The 20,215-nt window shown below is 45.1% G+C and overlaps 1 protein-coding gene across 9 annotated transcripts in view; it reads left to right on the plus strand.

Moving 5' to 3' along the window:
* The window catches only part of ZNF827 (zinc finger protein 827), a 162,749-nt gene that overhangs the window by 128,135 nt on the left and 14,399 nt on the right, over positions 1-20,215 (plus strand). For all 9 annotated transcript variants that reach the window (XM_081304778.1, XM_081304773.1, XM_081304772.1 and 6 more), the window contains exons 9-11: positions 15,802-15,939; positions 18,177-18,348; positions 19,419-19,585. In XM_081304778.1, the coding sequence (XP_081160904.1) occupies positions 15,802-15,939; positions 18,177-18,348; positions 19,419-19,585 (477 nt within the window). The remainder of the gene's footprint in view (positions 1-15,801; positions 15,940-18,176; positions 18,349-19,418; positions 19,586-20,215) is intronic.

The following is a 20,215-nucleotide window of genomic DNA, read 5'->3' on the forward strand; positions in this document are numbered from 1 at the left end:
AAATCCTGGAAGAAGCAGGTGGGAACAAGGACTAATGGTCTTACATTGGCAAACAAGCGCCAAAGCAAAGAGGAAAGTCAAAGTTCTTTTCCTGTGGGGCTGCTCTGTGGTTCTCCAGGTAGGGGGTGCTGGGCCTCGTCTTTAAAGTTCAGAGACTCACAGACCTAAGGCTCAGGCAAGTACTGGTGAGCAGCTGTCATTCAGGAGGAGGATGATCCTCTGGCAGTTACTATATAAGAGCAGCGTGTATTAGTCAGGGTTCTCTATAGGACAGAATCAACAAGAAGTATGATTATTAAAAGGGGATTTATCAAGTTGGCTTACATGACCGGAAGCTGGTTAGTCCACAGTGGCCATCTGCAGGCTGGAGAGCTGCAGGAACCAGTAGCTGCACAGGCCAAGAGGCTGAACAAGAGGGATCAATGATGCTACCCGAGTCCGAGACCAAAGGCTTCCAGAAACTCCCTGGAGAATCACTGGCAGAGTCCACTTTAGAAGAGTGAAGAAGCGAGACTCTGATATCCTCAAGTGATCACAGCACCCAGCAAGAGCCCGTTCAAGAAGAATTGGGCTTGCATCTGCTGCCGCTCTCTTGTTCTTCCAAATTTTATTCCATCCAAATTACCATCCAAATTACCATACCTGCCCACACTTAGGGAGGGTCTCCATTTCAATTGGCCACCCCACATGCCAGTCATTCCTAGACACATCCTCTTAATCATCTGCATCTCTTAATCCAATCAAGTTGCCAATTCAAATGAGCCATTACATATTGGAAGGAGCATTTGCAGAGGTCAATGTGAAGCTTTGTAAAATAATTTCACCTAAAGGTAAAGAGTTTACCTCTAAGAGCAAGATCTACATTTACACTTTGTTCTGTGGAGTCTCTTATCCAACTCGATTCTGGTTTGAACCTGACATGAGTTTTTTGTGGGAACTTCCAGTTTTTGTTTGGGGATATTAGATTACACTCGATTCTACCGATTATTAATTATTGTAGTCCCAGAATTGTGTAACTCAGAGCACTGGCCCTAAGAGATCAATATTCTTTATAAAATGTAACTTATTGTCTCTGACTTGGAACTACCCTGGGGAGGACATCCCAGTGGACACACCTCTGGACAGTGGGTGTGGTTCAGTTAAGTGTGTTTGAATGGGGCACTCAATTCTTTTTTACTTATTTATATATGATTTATTAACCAAATGGCTCCAAATTGTACTCAAAGGGAATTAGAAGCCTTAGGTAAGGTGCTCTAATTTAGCTGAGTAGATAGAGCAATGAATTTCAGAAAAAAATTATAAGGATTTTCTTTTAAACTTCACTCCCCACATGTGACCTGTTCTTATCATCATTTAGTTCTTTCACATTCTGTCACTTGGGGGGGGGGGGGGAAGAACAGCTGAAAGAAAAAAAAAATTGGCCTAATGAATCTATCATTATCCCAGTACCTGAGTGATGTGGCGACATCTTTGTAAATCAGCGCAGTCAGGCAGGAGCAGCCTTGGTCACCCTCCAGGGGCAGCTGACTATGATTTTAACATTGCTGGGTAGCACGTGTGGTTAATAGCCTAGTCTAGGTATGATTGTTTGCCAATTTGGCAACTTCACTGTGGAAGAGGAAATCAACGTGCTGGTGCGTGAGAGTCGTCTTTGAAGACTCACTGTTTAACCCCTGGATCCATGGTTCCGTGCCAGAGAAGTATTGGTAATTTGGTGTTATTCAGTGTTGTGTTCTGCTGTGGATGCTACTGGTTTCCTCAACGATAGAAATAGCTCCACTAATTGAGTCTTGACAAGTACAAACCTTTCCAGTCAGTCTGTATGTGCTTTTTAAATGGGACATGTAGAGGTCTCTAGGAGCTTTACTTGATTATCTCCTGCAAGGTTAGTGTGTGACCACATTTGCAGCTCAGGAGACACCAACAGGACCTCGAGGCGAATTCCTATGCTGAAAAAGCAGCCATACATTGCTGCAATGAGAATGTGGCAGTGTTCCAACTCGAGACAGGTATTTGTGAGTTCCCACTTTAATATTAAATGCAAAATTCTTTGTTCATGAAACATTAAGGTTACAAACGTGCGTATGCCAAGACTGGGAAAGAGTAGAAAAAAAGATTCTCATGGTGACATCTGTTCTCCACTCTAGTGCGTGCTCCATGATACGGTGTACAGTTTGAAGACCAATGAGTTATGCAAAGCTTGTCATGTGTAGAGTGATCAAGGACCTGAATGTCATCGTGTGGGGAGCAGGGGGAGGAGCTGAAGTGGGAGCCACCCCAGCCTGGTTCTCACTATACAACCTCAGGCAGACAGTGACCTTGTTTACCTGAAATTCTCTATAATCTAGAAAACCAGTGAACCTTCTTCTTCGCAGTGCTCCCTAGTTCACAGAAGATGAGACAAAGATTCTGCTGAGGGAACGTCTCCAAAGAATGTTAAACCTTTGCCTTCAATGTCAGAGGAAGTGGATTTCTGCTCCGGGGTGGGAGATGGCTCAGTGCACACAGACCAGGACTTTGCAAGCCTTGTCTGTGCAGAAGTGATTCACGTTAACTTACACGAGGCATGCATCTCTTCCGCCTCTTGCTGGTTAAATTTTAACCAAATCAACAAATAGTTATTGCCTTTCTATTTAAGATCTATGTAAAGAGCAAAATATGCTTTAAAGAGAACCAAGTGTGTAAGAACACACACACACACACACACACACACACACACACATACCTGACAGTAACTCAGGGTATTCCCATCCTGGGAAAAGGATAGTCCCTTCATATTTCTAAATTTATTATTCTATCTTTCTGTGATTTGATCTGTAATCAAACTACTGCATTGACATTTTTATATTTAAGTTATTTGATTTCATTCTCAATTTGAAAATTGAAATGGAAAGAAAATGCTTTTTTAAAACATATCTATTTCTCCTGCTTTTGCTCAGCAACTTTGGAGTTGTATCACAGAGTATTATCTATGACTTAAAAATATCCCTAGGCTGTTGGATAGTCACATTTGTGGAGTGAACCAAAAACCAATTTCTTACTCTTTCCCAATCCTGAAATGATTAAGTAGAAGTAGCTTAGATTTTTTATTCATTTGTGTTGATAATGGTAATGCCCTAACTTTCATATACAAGTGTGATTCCTCAGACTTCTTGTTAAGAGGAAATGCTTTTGGAGTAAGATTAGATTTACATCAAATCTTCCACATTCTAACTCCCTTCCGTTCTTCAATGGAGACATTTATGCCACCTGGGAAAGAGGAAAAGTGAGCACATGACATCAGCCTTTTTAGTATCAGGTTCAAATGAGGTCACCAGCCTATAAGAGTCTGAGGTCAGCAGCTGCCAGTCTTCTCCCACTTTGATACAGAGATGAAAGGTCCTTCACAAGAGGATGACATGCCCCATGTCACACCTGCGGAAGCTGTTGGGGTCATTTGGACATGCTGGGTTCAGACCCCAGCTCCACTCTTCACCAGCTATGTGAGAACAGGGTACTTCCTTCATCATTCTGAGATTTGATTTTTCTCCTCTGTAAAATGAGGATAAAAATGAGACCAACCTTTATGAACTATTATAAGAATTAAATGAAATTATATAGCCTTAGCATAGTGCCCAGAACAAAATAAATGCTAAATAAATCTTAGCTATTCATCTGTAGAATTCCTGTTTCAACTACATCCTTAGCCACAGCTTTCTCCCTCATTAAAGAAAACATATAAATATTTAAATTACTGGTAATTAAGTCATACAGATGGCCTATTTTATTTATGTAAAAAAAATATAATGTTTGCTGCCAATCATTATGTCACATTTTCATAGGTTAATATTAACAGTCTCTTCTCTACTCTCCCAGCTAGCAAGGTGCTGTGGTCTAAATGTTTGTGTCCTTCCAAAATAAATACGCTGAAATCCTCACCCCCCCACCCCATGATGGGATTAGAGGAGGGGCCTTTGCAAGGTGGTTGGGCTGTGGCTTGGGGCTTTCATGATTGGAATAAATGCCCTTGTAAGAGAGGCCCCGGAGAGGTCCCTGGCTGCCTCTGCCGTGTGAGGTCAATGTGAGAAGATGGCTGTGTCTTAGGGAGCAGGCTCTCACCAGACGCTGGATCTGCCAGCACCTTAATCTTGGACTTCCCAGCCTGCGGGGCTGTGAGAAATGTGTTTCTGTCATCTAGGAGCCCCAGGTCTACACCCAAAGGGACGAAGGCACAAAGTAGTTCTCAATCTTATTTCTATGATTCCCACCTGGGGAAAAATAATTAAGCCAACTAACAGAAATCCCCACCTTATAAAAACATGTAACTCTGCATAATCAAATAAACAGCATTTCTGAGTCAAGGAGAAAAATATGTGGTCAGTGTTACCTTAAAATGTTAAATCTGCCATCAACTAACATAAATTTTATAATGTGCTAAAACCCAAGGTCAGGAGAAAGGCAAAATAGAGTGGTTCTATTTTCTATTAATATAGAATTCAGTAGGTTAGGAGCAGAGAGAGAAGAGGAGCACAGAAAATTTGAAACTAGATGTAGTCACACAAGAATATTGCCGTGTCTGGGAGCTGATAAGGGCTTTAAGGAAATTTAGAAATCTTTAAAGGAATGGTTGATATGATCAAGGCTTGTCCATAAGAAAAGAAGACTCCAATAATTGAGAATGCCGGTGGACTCCAATCTTAGCAAGAAGAACTACAGGATCTCCAGGGGCTTACTTGAATAATATTTGGAAATTACAGTGACATGAATTTTAAATAGAAACATTAAATATTTTAAAGCTACTCTATAGGTGTGAGGTGCACAGCAATTACCATAATTTGGGGAATAAACGAACATTAACATTTTAGTATTATAGAAATTATTATAGAAAATCTGAATTCTCAAATTGTTGAGTATTGTATTTATTTAATTTGGGTAAGGTAATGGTGCTGGGCCTCAGACCCAGGGCCTCGCTCATGCTAGGCCAGCACTCTACCACCGAGCTCTATCCCTAGCCTTTTAGAATGTTTTGGAACGTTATTTTTGTTTGTTTTTGTTGATGCTGCCGTGGTGGAGATGGAACCCAAGACCTGGGACCTGCTAGGCAAGTGCTCTGTCATTGAATTACACCCTCAATCCGGAAAGGCTGATTTTTTAAACCACAGTGGTTTGTTCTTTTATTCATTCCCTCTTTTGGTCAACATGTACATTTTGAGTATCTAGTTTAATAAGCAAGAGAAACAAGAATTCTCCTATTCTTATCATCAAATGATGTTTGCCCTCAAAACGTTCTCACATGTTCCCGTACTTTATAATAAATTGTAGAAGAAAACTTTGGGATTTAAAGATTCTCTATCCCATCATACAGTCTTGGGGAAGCTCCACACTTGAATGCTTATTCTTTTCCTACTCCAAGAAGAGTTGAAAAGCCGGGCGTGGTGGGGCACATCTGTAATCCCAGTGCCTCAGGAGGCTGAGGCAGGAGGACTGCAAGTTCAGAGCCAGCCTCAGCAACTTAATGAGAGCCTCTCATAATAGAACAAAAAGGGCTGGGGGTGTGGCTCAGTGGTTAAGCACCCTTGTGTCCAGTGCCTGATACCAAAAAAAGAGAGAAAAGAGTTGAGAAAACAGTCACCATAGAGTCTTTTTCTGGGGCGAATGAAAACTGAACTGAAAGGAGTTTTTTAATTAAACTTTACATAAACGGTGCTCAGATTTTTAATATGCAGTATTTCACTTTTCATTCCTATAACAAATACCTGAGAGAACCAATTGATGAAGAGCAAAGGTTTCTTTGGGCTCACATTTTGAGGTTTCAGTCATGACCCGGCAGACCTATTGCTTTTCCACCTCTGGTAGGGGAAGCACATCGTGATCAGGGCACAGGGCAGAGCAGAGCCACTCACCTCAAGGCCAAGAAGTGGAACAGAGGACAGGGAAGGAGCTGGAGTCCCACCATGCCCATCCAATGACAGATGGGCCCCCTGGGCCCCCCCTCTTCAAGGTTCCTCCACCTTCCAATAGCAGCAAGCTGGGACTAAGCCTTCAACACCTGGGCCTTGGGGACATTGAGCATACAGGCTGTAGCATGCAGCAACCCACCCAGACATGGAAACCAGGGAGAAGGGGACAGGGCAGGTAGCCAAGATGAGGCGGAGACTCTGGGGGACACTGTGCTTTCTCCTGGAGGAGGCGCATGGGCTGCCCTGGTGAAGCCCTTGGTGAATCTGTGTGATCGTGGATGCTTCCTCTCCATGGTTGGTGCATACAGGGAAGTTTAAAGTGGAAAAGCACTGATTGTAACAGACGATCTTTCTGGTGAGATAGATTTAGATTTTCCTTTTTGGTCTTAGACTGTGATGTGATGAGTGGTTAAGAGTAAGCACTCGGAGGTTGGTATTCTTTCTCGCTTTTTTAATTTTTGTAAAATGGGAATGCTAATGAAGATACCTAAGGTGCAGGGCTGTTATGTGGTTAAATCTAATGTGGAAAATGCCGGGCGGTGCCTAGCACAGTGGTGAATCCTCCCTGTGTGAAAGCCGTTGTCGTCGGTGGGCATTGGCTCCTGGATGTACCGTTACAAACTCCAGTACCGCTTGGCACAGGGATCATAAACTGCCCAAATGGAAGTTTACCTGTTAGAATTATGTTGAGCTTAACCACAGAGACATAGCCAATGAGAATCCGTTTTTCTCACATAACAAGGAAATCAGAATCAGGGGGTGTAAGGCCGGTGCTGCTGTCTCAGGAACACATCGAGAACCAGCTTCTCATCTTCTGCTCTTCCGCCCTCATCAATGGCTTTCATCTTCATGGCTGAAAACTGCTGAACCTCCAGGCATCGAGGGGAAGAGCCTGAGTCGAGGCAAAAGTTTTCTTACAAGACCATCTTTGGGGTGTGGGGGCTGGGGGGTCAGAGTGTCAGAGAAACTCTCTGCAGGAACGGACACCTGTATCTCATTGTCCAGAACTGCTTCGTGACCTGCCCCTAACAGAAGTGGGAGTCAACAAGGAAGGTGTATGTTTGTAACTGGGGACATTGTCACCTTAAAAAAGAAAAAAAAATGTAGTTTGTTGGATATCAAGTTAGTAATCATCAGTATCTGCCAGAAACACAAAAAGAAACGACTCAACCCCAGGGCCTGTTGATTTTCTACCGGAGATTTATAAATGTCCTAGAGACATGGTCACTGGTCTTTGTAACTAAAGAGGCAATAGCCAGAGGCCTTCAGATGTGACTCCTGAATCAATATTTTCAGTTTGCCTCCACGTTGCAGCGTAAAATCCATTTGCCACTCGGTACAACAGACGGGTCGTGGAGTTGTGACTGTCTCATTTATTCAAGAAGCATTTATTGAGGAAACACTGATCTTGAAATACAGTTAAAGGAAAAAGGTAGAAGCAACACCCAACTTTTCATGCATTTTTTAAAATATTTATTTTTTAGTTGTAGTTGGGCACAATACCTTTATTTTATTTATTCATTTTTATGTGGTGCTGAGAATGGAACTCAGGACCTCGAACGTTGTGAGGTAAGCGCTCTACCACTGAGCCATAACCCCAGGCCCCAGGCATGATTTTTTTTTTTTTAATGTAGAGGTCTAGATTCTGGCAGCGACTTTCTGTGTTTGGATGCTAAGGGAAGTTCCCTGTGGTGCTGAAGTTCTATGGGATCAGCCTTACTGGAATTAGGGTGCCTAGCCCCAGTCATTTTCTATACCAAGGTCAAGTTCCCTTCTGTTGATTTTAAAAGACCAGTATGAAAAACCAGATGTAGAAAACCACAGTTCCTCATCATCTTAACAGATTTCAAGTCAGTCAATAACTATTGCATCTAACAGTTGCCCAGCACTAAGCAATAAAATGTCATCTAGTTTTCCTGGGAGGATCCTTCCCAGGCAGCTACATGCTAAGAACCAGTTGCACAAGGTTTGTGGAAGCCTGAGGCATTGATTTCTCATGGCTTGGGGGAGCTTGAATGTGACTGTGGTTTGGTTTCTGCTCTCCCAGCCACTAGCCAAGTTACCTGGGGGAATTACCTAAGTTCTCTCAGCCTCACTTTCCTTATTTATAAAAAGAGACGATTCAACAAGATGATCTTTAAGGTCCTCCTTGAACTAAGGATGGGAGCAGGATGGAGACTCACCTACCATGGAGACTGTTCCCAACCTAAGCAGATTGAAGGGTGCCTTAGGCTAGGGAGGGTCTTGGTTCATGCTTCATTTTTTTCTCATGAAAATGAAAGGGTTGGATTAGAAGAGCTCCAGGTCCTCTACTTGATCTAATGTCCTGTCCAGTAGAGTTTGATAGAGCTTCCTCACAAATTGTACCAGATCAGTTGTTTTCATGGAAATTTTTGGAGATGTTTTTGATAGATTTCATCTTTCCAAGACCTGTGCATGTGCTTGCAAAAGCCAAAATAGAGTTCAGCATTAAAGATTGAAAGGAGAACAAGGAAGTTCAAGGCTGTGAACTCTTCTATATGTAGGAATCTTCACCCAGTGTTTTTTAATTGGCCACAGATTAACAGAACTATTGCTCAATTGTGTTATTCTAGTAGTTGGTTGGATTGACACCTTGACCAGCAGAAAATCCTGTTCTTTGACAAAGTGTTTGAATTATTGCTTCCTTACTCCAAGACCTGCAGAGAGGTGATCATAGGAAACTACTAGTTCTGTTAGGACTTCCCATGAGCAGCACCGCTGGTACCTTGTGCAGGGTCGTTAGTGATCAGTAAAATGGTGGGACAGGTCACCAGTGCCAGCCATCTGCAATGTGGCTTCTGTCCTCGTGCTGCAAGAAAGATCCTCTGAGCCAAAAGGGTGGATGTTGTCAAGTTACCCTAAGTTGAAATGACCCCTCCAAGTTGTTTTTAAAGAGATCTAAAAGAACTGCAAGCACTAAGGAAGAGAAACCCATTAGAAGCATAAGTCACAGCTGGCTCTTCACTCCGTAAGCAGCCCCCACAAGGTGGACGCTTGTTTTAGGCAGAGGCAGAGAGGAGTGTGTTGAGACCAGAGCATGGGGCCTGTCGGAATTGGCCCGACCAGAACATCCCATGCCCAGCCTGGGGAATGACCTGACAGGTCTGTCTCTCCAGGAGTATGGAGGGCGGCACAGTTTTAGTGTAAGTTATGCCTCAAAACTTGCCAGCCTTGATGATGAAAGAAATTAAAGATCAAGATACCATATTTCATAATGGAAAACCCAGGCGGCCCCAGAGCCATTTCTTCCGTGACCAGCTGCCGTGGCTCCAGTTGATCTAGATAGTTATTTATGAGTTGAGGTCATATTTTGGCCAATCTTTTACTTACAGCTTTACCCAAATAAAGGCTCCTCTCTCAGCATTTCTCTTGCCAAAGCCAGGTTGGGAGATGGTTCTTGGAGAGGGTTATTTTTGTCAGGGAAAGCAGGGATCTCTTCACACAGTAAAATGTCCCAGCAAAGCCCCCGGGCACCAGATACAGGGCAAAAGGGTGTCCAAATTGAAAGGAAGCAAACTGAAGTCCTTTCCTCTGTCCCCTTGTTTTTGATATTTGTTTTTTTTTTTAATTTTTATTGTTTGTTAGTGTGTTTCTTTTTTTTTTTTTTCCTTCATTTATCTATTACCCAAAATGCTCCCCAAATGCAGTGAAAGGCCCAAGGGATCACTCTTCATTAACAACCAGTTGGCTCAGAGGAAGTGGGTTTTTAGGATGTTCCTGTTGGATCTTCGAGTTAGTCAGCTTCTCTTTACTTTGACCAAGATACCTGACAGGAATTGCTCAGAGGAGGAACAACTTATTCTGGCTGGCGGCTTCAGAAGGTTCAGTCCGTGATCAACCAGCTCCAAGGCAGAAACGTCATGGCCCGAGGGCTGAGCGGAAGGAGGCTGCTCAACTCAGGGAACCGGGAAGTGGGAGGGACCAGGATAAACCCCTCCTGGGCGTGTCCCCAGTGACCTACTTCCTCCAACCAGGCCTCACCTCCCAGCAGTCCATTCAGCTCTCAGTGGATTAATCCAGCCAATTAACCCATTGGCTGGATTAATCCACTGATGAGGTCAGGCCCTCATGATCCAGTCATTGCCTCAAAGCCCCACCTCTGGACCCATGAGACTTTGGGGTCTATAACGGACCAAAACCATACCAACCTTACCCTTGGTCTTTCTTTATTCTAATTTTATGACACCCATCTAACATCTCTACGCCGGGCAATATCTTAGGCTGACCCTCGTAAGAAAAGAAATGGAAAGAAACCCCGCATCTGGGAGCCGTTGCCAGATCTGCACACATGCACTTGTAACCGAGAACATTCCACCCAGAGCCAGGAACAGAAGAAAAGCCCCTTGTTTGTCGTAGACGTTGGTATTGACTTCTTATGGCTTTGAGGAGCTTAAATGAGACTGTGGGTTAGTCTCCGCGCTCCCCGACACCAGCCGGGTGACCCGGGGCAGTTACGTAAGACCTTTCAGCCTCACTTTCACTTGTATGTGAAGAGAGACCATTGAACCAGATGGTCTTTAAGGTCCTTCTGGAACTAAGGTTGGGACAGGCTGGAGACTTAGTTACGTACCATGGAGACGGTTCCCAACCCTGCGCAGGGTGTAGGGTGCCCGGAGGGGGAGGGGTCTTGGAAATTATCGCTTCATTTTGTCCTCATGGAAATGGAGTTGGATTGGAAGGTATCCTAGTCCTTACTTGATCTGAAGTCCTGTCAAGCAGAGTTTGACAGAGCTGCCTCCCCAATACTACCAGCTGACTGTGTTCCGTGGAAGCTTTTGGAGACGTACTGGGGGTTCATCTTCCCAGCCTGTGCATGAGCTGAGACATGTGCCCTGGGATCCCTGGGTTGAGGCGCATTGTCCGTCACGCTGTACCTTGGCCAGTTAGACCTCATCACCATGGATAAGGGGCCTCAGTTCACTATAAACTCAGTTCATAAAGAACTGAGATGCACAGTGCAGAGTCGAGGGGTTTCCCCTAACACCCTGCTCCTGTTTTTCCAGCTGTACTGGGGGATAGAAGGGCTCACTTCTGCACACCCCTTTGCTTCATTGAACAGAAAAACTTAGCAGGGGGTGTAGCTCCGTGTTTGGGCACGTGTGAGGCCCTGAGTTCAATCCTCAGCACCACCAACAAGAAAAACGACCCAAATGATGTTCAAGGTAGGAAAATAGAGAGAGAAACATCGAATGCATAACACCAAGTAACCAGGAGTTAATGGGTGTAATTTATGTATATTTCAGGGATCAGAGTGGTGTATGAAAAGCAAATTAAGGAGACGATGTCCTCTGAGACTCTGAATAAAAAAAGATTATTATTAGACAAGTATTTTGTTCAAAAAGAAATGGAGATCTAAAGTATACATTTGCTGCTGCTTTTTCTTAAATTAATGAAACAAATACTAAGGGGTATGAGATTACAGATGAAGAAAATCCACATTTTTTTAAATGCCTGTATTCTACTCTGGGGACTTTGGAACTGATTCAAAATCAGTTACTGACATGTATACTTTTCTGTTTTATATATTATGTGTCAGTGAAAAATTGTCAAAAATCAAATTCCTTGATAATCTAAAAGAAGGTTGTAAGTTTTCTTAAGCAGAACAGAAGAAGATAATTAAGGTGGAAATGGGTTCAGCTGGCTGCACACATTGCTGCTGATAGTGAATACGGAGAGGTCTTCAAAGAGTGCTGGGGTTTGGGAAAAAGCTTGTCAAAAGCTAGAACCTAATATCCAAAGTCCTAAGCCAAGAGTTGCCCCAGGAAGGGTTTTCAGTTAAGAAAATCAGCCAGCTAACCATGGCTAAGACAAACAAGGACTTATTTTCCTCATAAAACAAGAAGTCCAGAGGTGGGTGATCGCTAGCATTCATTCAGCTACAGAGAAATACTATCAAGGACCCTGAGCTCTTTCATCTTTCCTTCACTCCATCCTGGCAGTTGGATATCATCTTATCCTCATGCTTCATATTCACAGAATGGCTGCCACAATCCCAGACATTTCTTCTGTGATCAAGGCAGGAAAAAGAAGACAACCAACATCCCGTCATATCTTTCCTTTTATCAGAAAATCCACAGGCTTTAGCCTTTTCATTGACCAGCACTTTAGCACATAGCTGCCCTAGCTGCCTTCATAGTAGGAGAGGGCAGGGAGAAGGAAAGTTGAATATGGCCATTGGGTTAACCCGTGTCTGCCAGAGAGACTGTCTTAAAGAGAATCAACTTGTGGTTTCATGCTGTTGGGAGGAAATGAGGATACAAAATCTTTGGGAGTATGGCACAGGACTGCAAACCTTTCCACTAATAGAACCATAAAAGCACCTCTCTTGAGTGGCGTTAAAATGCCTGTTTGGAAGGCAGGTAGCTTTATATTTCCCCTTGAGTTGGTGATAGACCTTAATCAATACTGGTAAGTTCCAGTTGTGCCTGTCTCACTTGGACCCTTTCATTCATTCATTCATTTATTAAACAAATATATACTAAGCACTGATAATGTATCAAGTACTGTGCTCATGCCGAGGGTCCATAGATAAATCACACAGAGCCTCATCCCCCAGGGACTTGACAGTCTACCAGGGAAGGCAGGCCAGAGAACCTCCATAGGAAGTTCTGCTGCTTGTTGAGCTGTGCTGTGTGCTTTACGTTATATTGATAGAGAGATATATAGACATGTGTAGGTGATACTCGAGATGTGTTAGTCCACTTTCTATTACTATAACACAATGCCTGTAATGATCAACTTAAAAAGAGGTAAGGCTTATTTTGGCTCACAGTTCCAGAGGTTCCAGTCCATGGTCAGTTGGCCCTGTTACCTTGGGCCTGTGGTGAGGGACACATGTGGAAGGAAGTTCACAGGGAAGCACCCTACTCAACACATGGCAGTCAGAAGCAGAGGACCTGGGTTCCAGTATCCCCTTAAAGGGCATGACCCCAATGACCTAAATGCCTCCCGGTAGGCCCCACCTCCTAAAGTTCCATTGCCTCTCAATAGTGCCCTGAGCTGGAGACTAACCTAAGCCTTTAATTCGTGGGCCTTTAGGGAGCATTCAGTCTCCAAACTGTAGCATTATGTGAACAAACTGTAGCATTATATGGGCAAAGTGATGCAATGGAAGTCTTTCTAGAAGGCCTTCGAGGATGAGGAGGGGAAGTTGATTCTAGGGAACTGGAGAAGCTGCATCGAGGGGATGGAATCTGAGAGAGGCCTTGAGAGCAAGTCGGGGTGGTGTGCAGAAGTGGTGGTGTGGGAGCAGCTGTTGGTGGAAAAGAGTTGATTTAAAAGCATCGACGGCTTAGAAGGAAATCCTTGGTTCCCACTCTGACCAGCGACTGGTTGATGGCAGGAGGCTGGTGTAGGACAGTGGAGGACCTCAGAAGCCACAGGAAGGCGTTTGGAATACAGGCAAGACATGATCAGACTTGTGCCCCAGGAAGAGCTCCGTGGAGCCTCTGGGGGGAGGAGGGGCTGCAGGAAGGCTGAAACTTGGCAGCCGAGAAGCTGTTTTGGGGGTTTGGCAACAATCTTGGTGAGAGATAATGATTCCATTAAAGTAGAAGGTTCTTTCTAGAAAGATCTCTGAGGTGACATGGGCAGTTTGGGTGACCGCTTAGATGTGCTGAAAGAAGGAAGGGGAGACATCAAAAAATGATTCTGAGGTTTTCACGTTCATTTGGGTGGAAATGGGGAAGAGGCACAAGTCTGGTCCTGTCTTGCCCTGGGTTCCAAAGTTCTCAGAGGCCAAACGCCTTCCTATGGCTTCTCAGGTTCTGTCCCTTCTTGGATAGGATCAGATGGCCTTGCTCCTACCTAGGGCAGGGAGACAGATTGCTGTGGTTGATGCAGACATCAGAGGGGATGGGAGCCACCCCGGACAAGACTTGGGTCGAGTGCAGGGCTGCAGTGACCCATTCTAAGAGCCCTCACCAGGAGACCTGCTGGCCTCACACTGAGCTTCACGGATGTCACGGTTTTCTAGGCCACGAAGGGAACGGACTTCTGTGATGCTTCAGCTTCTCCAAGTACATGACTAATACTTGAAAGAATCATTAAGAGACTTCTTTATTTTTAATTGCACCTACTTGTTGGGTCTGTGACCCAATTAATTCCTTCTTGCTGGGAAAGTTTTCAAAGACCCTGTACCCTCTTGACCTCTCCTAATCATTATTACTGTCCTCCTCCTTTGAAGTGCTGTTTTGATTGCACACTTAAAAGGAACTGCCTGAAACACCCTCTCCTGATGGTGTGACTGGAATGCCCACTGCTTGGGCTCAAGGACGTTGTCTGAGAGTGGCTCTTGCCTTCAGAAGTTCACCTGGCCCGCGCCTCCCTTTCACCCTGCCTTCCCCACAACCCCACCCCTTGCCTTTCAGCTGTTTTGAGTCCCTCATCATCCTACCTTAATAGGACCAGCTCTTCTCCCCAGGCCCAGAGAGCTAGTTTTAACAAACACAGATCAGTCAACAAGTGTGTGTTATCAGTGTTGGGCTTGCTGGCCGGAGCCTCCCGGCAAACAGAATTGCAGTGTCACCATCCCCCATCTCCAAACACAGGTCCCTATTTGTTTCTTCTTTCCTTAGGTGAGGCCATCTGGCAGATCTTCATTCAAATGAAAATCGATCCAGTTACCCAAATACAGGTGGAAGAGTGTGTTTGGGAAGCAGTTTTAGCCAAATTGTGTGAAGTAGAGTGCTTTTCCTGCTGTTACCTCTGACCAGTGGTCTAAGCATTTCGGTGGTCGCTTGGGTCTTATGAAAAGTTCTTCCCATCAGTTAATTAGCACCACGTGGTGATGTTGGGTTCTGTGATGTGGTTCTGTGCTTTGAGATTCACAATAATGGAGGTAAAGGACAAGACACTAACTCAAAAGCGTCTTCAAAGGAGGCCCGGATGAGTGTCCCCTTGGACGTGTCCCCTTACCTCTTGTTGGCACTGCCTCCTGTCTCCTTACTGCAGAAGGGATGTTTGTAAATCAGTTCATTGAGAAGTATGGACAGGAAAATGGGAGGTAATCCTGCAGATGGTTAGGAAAAAAGGAAAACATTTTTTTATTTTTTAAAATTTATTTTTAGTTACATGGGCACAATATCTTTATTTTGTTTTTATTTTTATGTAGTGCTGAGGATCGAACCTAGTGCCTCACATATGTGAGGCAAGCACTCTATCATTGGGCCACAACCCCAGCCCAAGAAAAACTTTTTAAAATGGGAAGTTTTCATGTCCACTTATCCATGGCTGTGAGTCACGTGCAGGTCACTCACCAGTTTCCTAAACACTGGAGACTATTCTAGAAACCATAGTTGTGCACTCTTGCACGAGGGAGTCTTGGGTAGAGCAGTACGTGGTGACCATCCCTGGATCTGCTTAAAACAAGTTCCTGGCTAAGAATTTTGCCCAACCCAGAACATAGGACAAAGCTTTCTATGTAAAGGGCAGTATGAGATGGGACTTTTGATATTTGCACTGGAATCTGAGATGTAGAAGACTGTGTTTAGTATCTTGAGGCAACAGTTTACATTTCTAAGATTTTTAGCATGCAGTTCAACCATTCATTCAGAAAGTATTTATTGAGTGCCTATGGTATACTGGGCACAATGCTGTCAATCACTTGGGGATTGGGTCAGCTAAAGACTTGGGAGTTGTAATTCACTGGATGCCACCTCACCTTTCTCGAGTGGCCTCCTCAGAGACGGGAAATGAGCACGAGGACCAGCTGTGGGTCTTGTTTGCAGTCACGAACCGCATCCATTGGGAGAAGGCCTCTGCCATAGCCCTCAGGTTGACCAAAATGAAGTGCCTCCCTGCTGCCCAGTCCCTCCTCATGACTCTTTATTCTCTTCACCAGAAACAGAAAAGATAGTCCTGGAGGCGGGAAACGGATTGCCATCCTGGAAATTCAACGACCAGCTTTTCCCCTGCGACGTGTGTGGGAAAGTGTTTGGCCGACAGCAGACCCTGTCCCGACACCTCTCGCTGCACACAGGTGAGCGGGCACCTCCCTGCCACGTCCTCCTGACTGTCACCAGCCTCTGAAAGAAGTGGAGTTCCCCTGAGAGAAATGGTTCAGGAAGTGGACCTCAGGGGCCTCATATCCTGCATGTTGAAGCAAGACCCAGGAAGGCTTTTCTGTTTGCACTGGGAAGTTCACTGAGCTCCAGGGAGGACCGAGGAGGAGACACACACATTTCCACATGCCAGGGGACAATGCTGAGCTCTCCAGCAGGTGGACAGTCTCCTCTCAAAGGTGCAGGGGAAGAGGCCTCACCCTGTCCTAGTGGTTTCATCTCGTGGTGGAACAGTGGCGAAGGGGCCACCTTGGTCTTTTCAGTTTCTTGAACATTGGAGACTATTCTAGAAACCATAGTGTGCACTCTTACACGAGGGAGTCTTGGGTGGAGCAGTACGAGGTGGCCATCACTGAGTCTGCTTAAAACGAGTTCCTTAAGACAAGCCCTCATTTACATCTAACAGTAGACAAATAATGGGTGATTCTAAGAATGGGGGAAAGGAGCCAAATTCACAAGGAGTAAAACAGGAGTAAACAATAACATAACCAGTAAAAAAATAAGAGAAGGCATAATTTCACTCTTTATCCATTCACCCATTGACAGGCACCTGGACTGATTCCATAACTTGGCTGTTGTATAGTGGTCTGCTATAAACATTAGTGTGCATGTCCGCTATAGTGTGCTGATTTTAGTTCCTTTGTTTTGTTTTTATACCAGGAATTGAACCCAGAGGTGCTTAACTGCTGAGCCACATCCCCAGCCCTTTTTATATTTTATATAGTGACAGGGTCTCACTGAGTTGCTGAGGCAGTCCTCCTGCCTCAGCCTCCCAAGCTACTGGGATTACAGGCCAGTAATAGGAAGGAGATGACCCCGAAAGAACTTCACTTAAGTTTCATTAAGAAAAGCAAAGGAAGAAAATATACCCAAAAGTAGGAAAGAAAGAGCTCCAAAAATTCGCCCAGATGAGTTCTTTCTCACCTTTTGAGAATCAGAAATTCCAAGGTTGTTAAATCCTTCCCAAGTGACAGGAAAAAGAGAGAAAGCTCGCAGTTCAGTTTAGGGAGAAAGTGTAACCTTAATACATAGCAAAGCTCAACAGCCTCACTGACTTACACAAATGCAAAGATTCTAAAGGACTCTGTGTAATAACCTGTGCTGTAGGACTACTCCCCCCGTCTCCGCAGCACCCTTCAGATGCTGGGGACCTCCTGTGATAACGGTGATGCTTAGTGTGGTGTAGAAACACCTTCTTTCCCAGGTTCTTCCTGTGATGTAAACAAGACAGGCATTTTCTTCTACCCAAGCGCAGAAATACCAAGTCAGATTAGGGATGGAAAGGGAGGCTGTGCTGTGGTTCTTCACTGCCTCTGTCTGTAGAATGAAAGCAAAGCCCTGCTCCTTGTACTTTAATTTGTTTGATTAACCAAATGAATTCAGAATGCCACTCTGGAAACAATCCTGAAACATTAGTCAGTTTTATGAGAATTTCCATTAAGAAATTAATTGAAATTTTTTATTTTATTTAAATGTTAAATGAAAATGTCCAATTAAATTATTTTATACAAGTCATTTTTTTTTTTTTACTTTAATTTCATTAGTTGTTATTTCATGTTTGACCCAGGCCGGGAGCTTAGGGAAAATGATGGGCCTCTCTTACTCTCCAGAGCTGTGAATGTTGATTTTGTTCTGCTGCCGGGCTCAGCACCTCACACTGACACGTAGGGGCACACACACACACACACACACACACACACACACACGCATACACGGTACCCTTTAGCCCCTGTGGGGCTCACCTTGTCAGGAAGAACTCCAGGGAAGTGTCCCAGGAGGCATGATGTGCTGTCCCAGGTTGTGGCCCATCAGCCCTGCGGTGACACCACAGGGCTGGTGTTACGTTTGGCCTCCGTATTCAGCGTCGCGTCTATATTTGGTTAGTCGCTACAAAACCCCGTGTTTCAGGCTGTCCGTCAAGTCTTGCTCAGAGGTATGGCCCTGGGAGCCCCTCTTTTATCTTTGGGAGGATTAATACAGGCACAAACTGCTGGGTGCTTGAGACACTTGCTATTCCAGGGTGTGACCTTTGTCCTCGTTTGAAATGAGCCTCAACTCATCCTCTCCTTGGTGCACTTCAGTGATGTCTTGCCAGGGGTCGAGATTTCATTTTTTGAGAGCAGTTTGGGTTTATTCCTGTTTGTTCTCCCCCCAGAGGAAAGAAAATACAAATGCCACTTGTGCCCCTATGCTGCTAAGTGCCGTGCGAATCTGAACCAGCACTTGACTGTCCATTCTGTGAAGCTGGTGAGTACAGACACCGAGGACATTGTCAGCGCCGTCACCTCTGAAGGCAGTGACGGGAAGAAACACCCTTATTATTACAGGTGAGTTGAGGACGAGCACACAGTGGGGCCTCCCAGACCCCTTGTTTTCAGGCTCTCAGCCAGTCTTCCCCCAGGGCCTGTGTCACCAAGGCCCTTGTCTCAATCACATGCAGATCTTCATTTGAACACGGTCTTTGCTTAGCTCCAACCCTGTGTGGCAGGGACTCCTCTGTAGTTTGGCCTAGTAGAGTTAATTGAAAGAGAAGGGGTCTTGGAGGACCTCTGTGGAACGGAGCTCCAGAGAGTGGCAGGGCTCTGGGATGATCGGCTCTTGGGTCTGTGTGGTCCCGAACTTTGTAACTGAGCCCCTTGCTGCCACCTAAGAATTGCAGGAAAAAAAAGATGAGGAAAAATAAATCTGAGAACCCCGAGGAGGAAATAGCTCAGAAGACATCACATATTGTCCCTTGGTTATGTGCCCTTTAGTCCCAGCAATGTCCATAGTCAAAGGTAAATCAATGTTTGGTTCAGTCACCATAAAAGTCCAGGTATCAGGCTCGCTACCAAATGTTGCCTCGAGATATTGTTGGATATTTGCTTTGGCAACGCGTCTCTGAGGCGGGGTGGCTTCTATCAGGAGTTATCACGGACAGGACTGCCCGAGGTTTCGCATGCCACAGGACAACCTGTGTGTGCTTTCCTTGCTGCTCAGGAAGGTTTCCAGAGCCAGAGAGAGGCTCCGGGGTGTGCAGCACACTCCAATTTTATCACTGGACCAGCACCACTAAATACCTTGGCTGCACCGCCCCGCATCTCTTTGCCCAAAGGAATCAGTTAGGCGATGTGCAGCATCTGGAAGCTGTAGTTTTTAATTAACTTTATGATTATTTAACATCATTATAGCGTGTATGGGATTGTTACATTATGCTGGCACCTAATCCGTTTGGCACAGTGACCACTTCAGAGGCATCCCAGGAAGCAGAATTTTCTAACATGATACCTTTTGGTGGAGAGAAGATGCGTGCAAAACTAGTTTTGTGAGCACACTACACGCACACACTACACGCGCCACGCCGCACACACGGGAAGCGTGTCTCACTCTCCCTCTTTTCTTTTGTCCTTTCGTGTAGCTGCCACGTGTGTGGATTTGAGACTGAGCTCAATGTCCAGTTTGTCAGCCACATGTCACTCCACGTGGACAAGGAGCAGTGGATGTTTTCCATCTGCTGCACCGCCTGCGACTTTGTCACCATGGAGGAAGCGGAGATCAAGGCTCACATTGGCACCAAGCACACAGGTGACCACTCCTGTCAGTCCTTCTCCCCTTTCTGCATCCCTTGCACCCCAGACTGCCTGCCACATGGCAGAAGCATCCTTGCTGCCACGAGACGTTGGCATTTCCTTCCATAGAAGGTTAGTTGCTACAAAACCCCGAGTTTCAAGGCTGTCCATCCATAGAAGGAAGGACTTCTCCAGAACATCTGGGCCACATTGCCCCGCAGTCACAATGTCATTGCCTGGCTCGGCCTGGGCCTCACTGATGTGGAAGATGCCCGGGTTTGGATGCTTTTGAGAGGTGTGAGCCGAGTCCTTGTACCACGGCTTCTTGCTCATTGTCATACATAGCGGTCTTGAGGTCTTTCCTTGCCCCAGGTTGTGCCTTTGCACACTGGATGCCATTTAAACCTCTTAGCAATGCTCTGAGGTGAGTATTATTGTTACCGCAACATGTAGATGGAAGAACTGAGGCTTAACGGAATTCTGTCCAAGGCCAGCAACCTGGACGTGACTTGAGCAACTCAGCCCAGGACGGTTTTCCTTCCACAGCCTGCTCTGTCCCACAAAACACCTGGCAGAGCTTTTATTAAACCTTTCTGTTTCTCTGCGCCAGGGCACTGAGCACCTAACTCTGCAGGCTCCGTTCCCT

The sequence above is a fragment of the Spermophilus citellus genome, assembly GCF_964194105.1.
Source record: "Spermophilus citellus genome assembly, chromosome: 8".
NCBI lineage: Eukaryota > Metazoa > Chordata > Mammalia > Rodentia > Sciuridae > Spermophilus > Spermophilus citellus.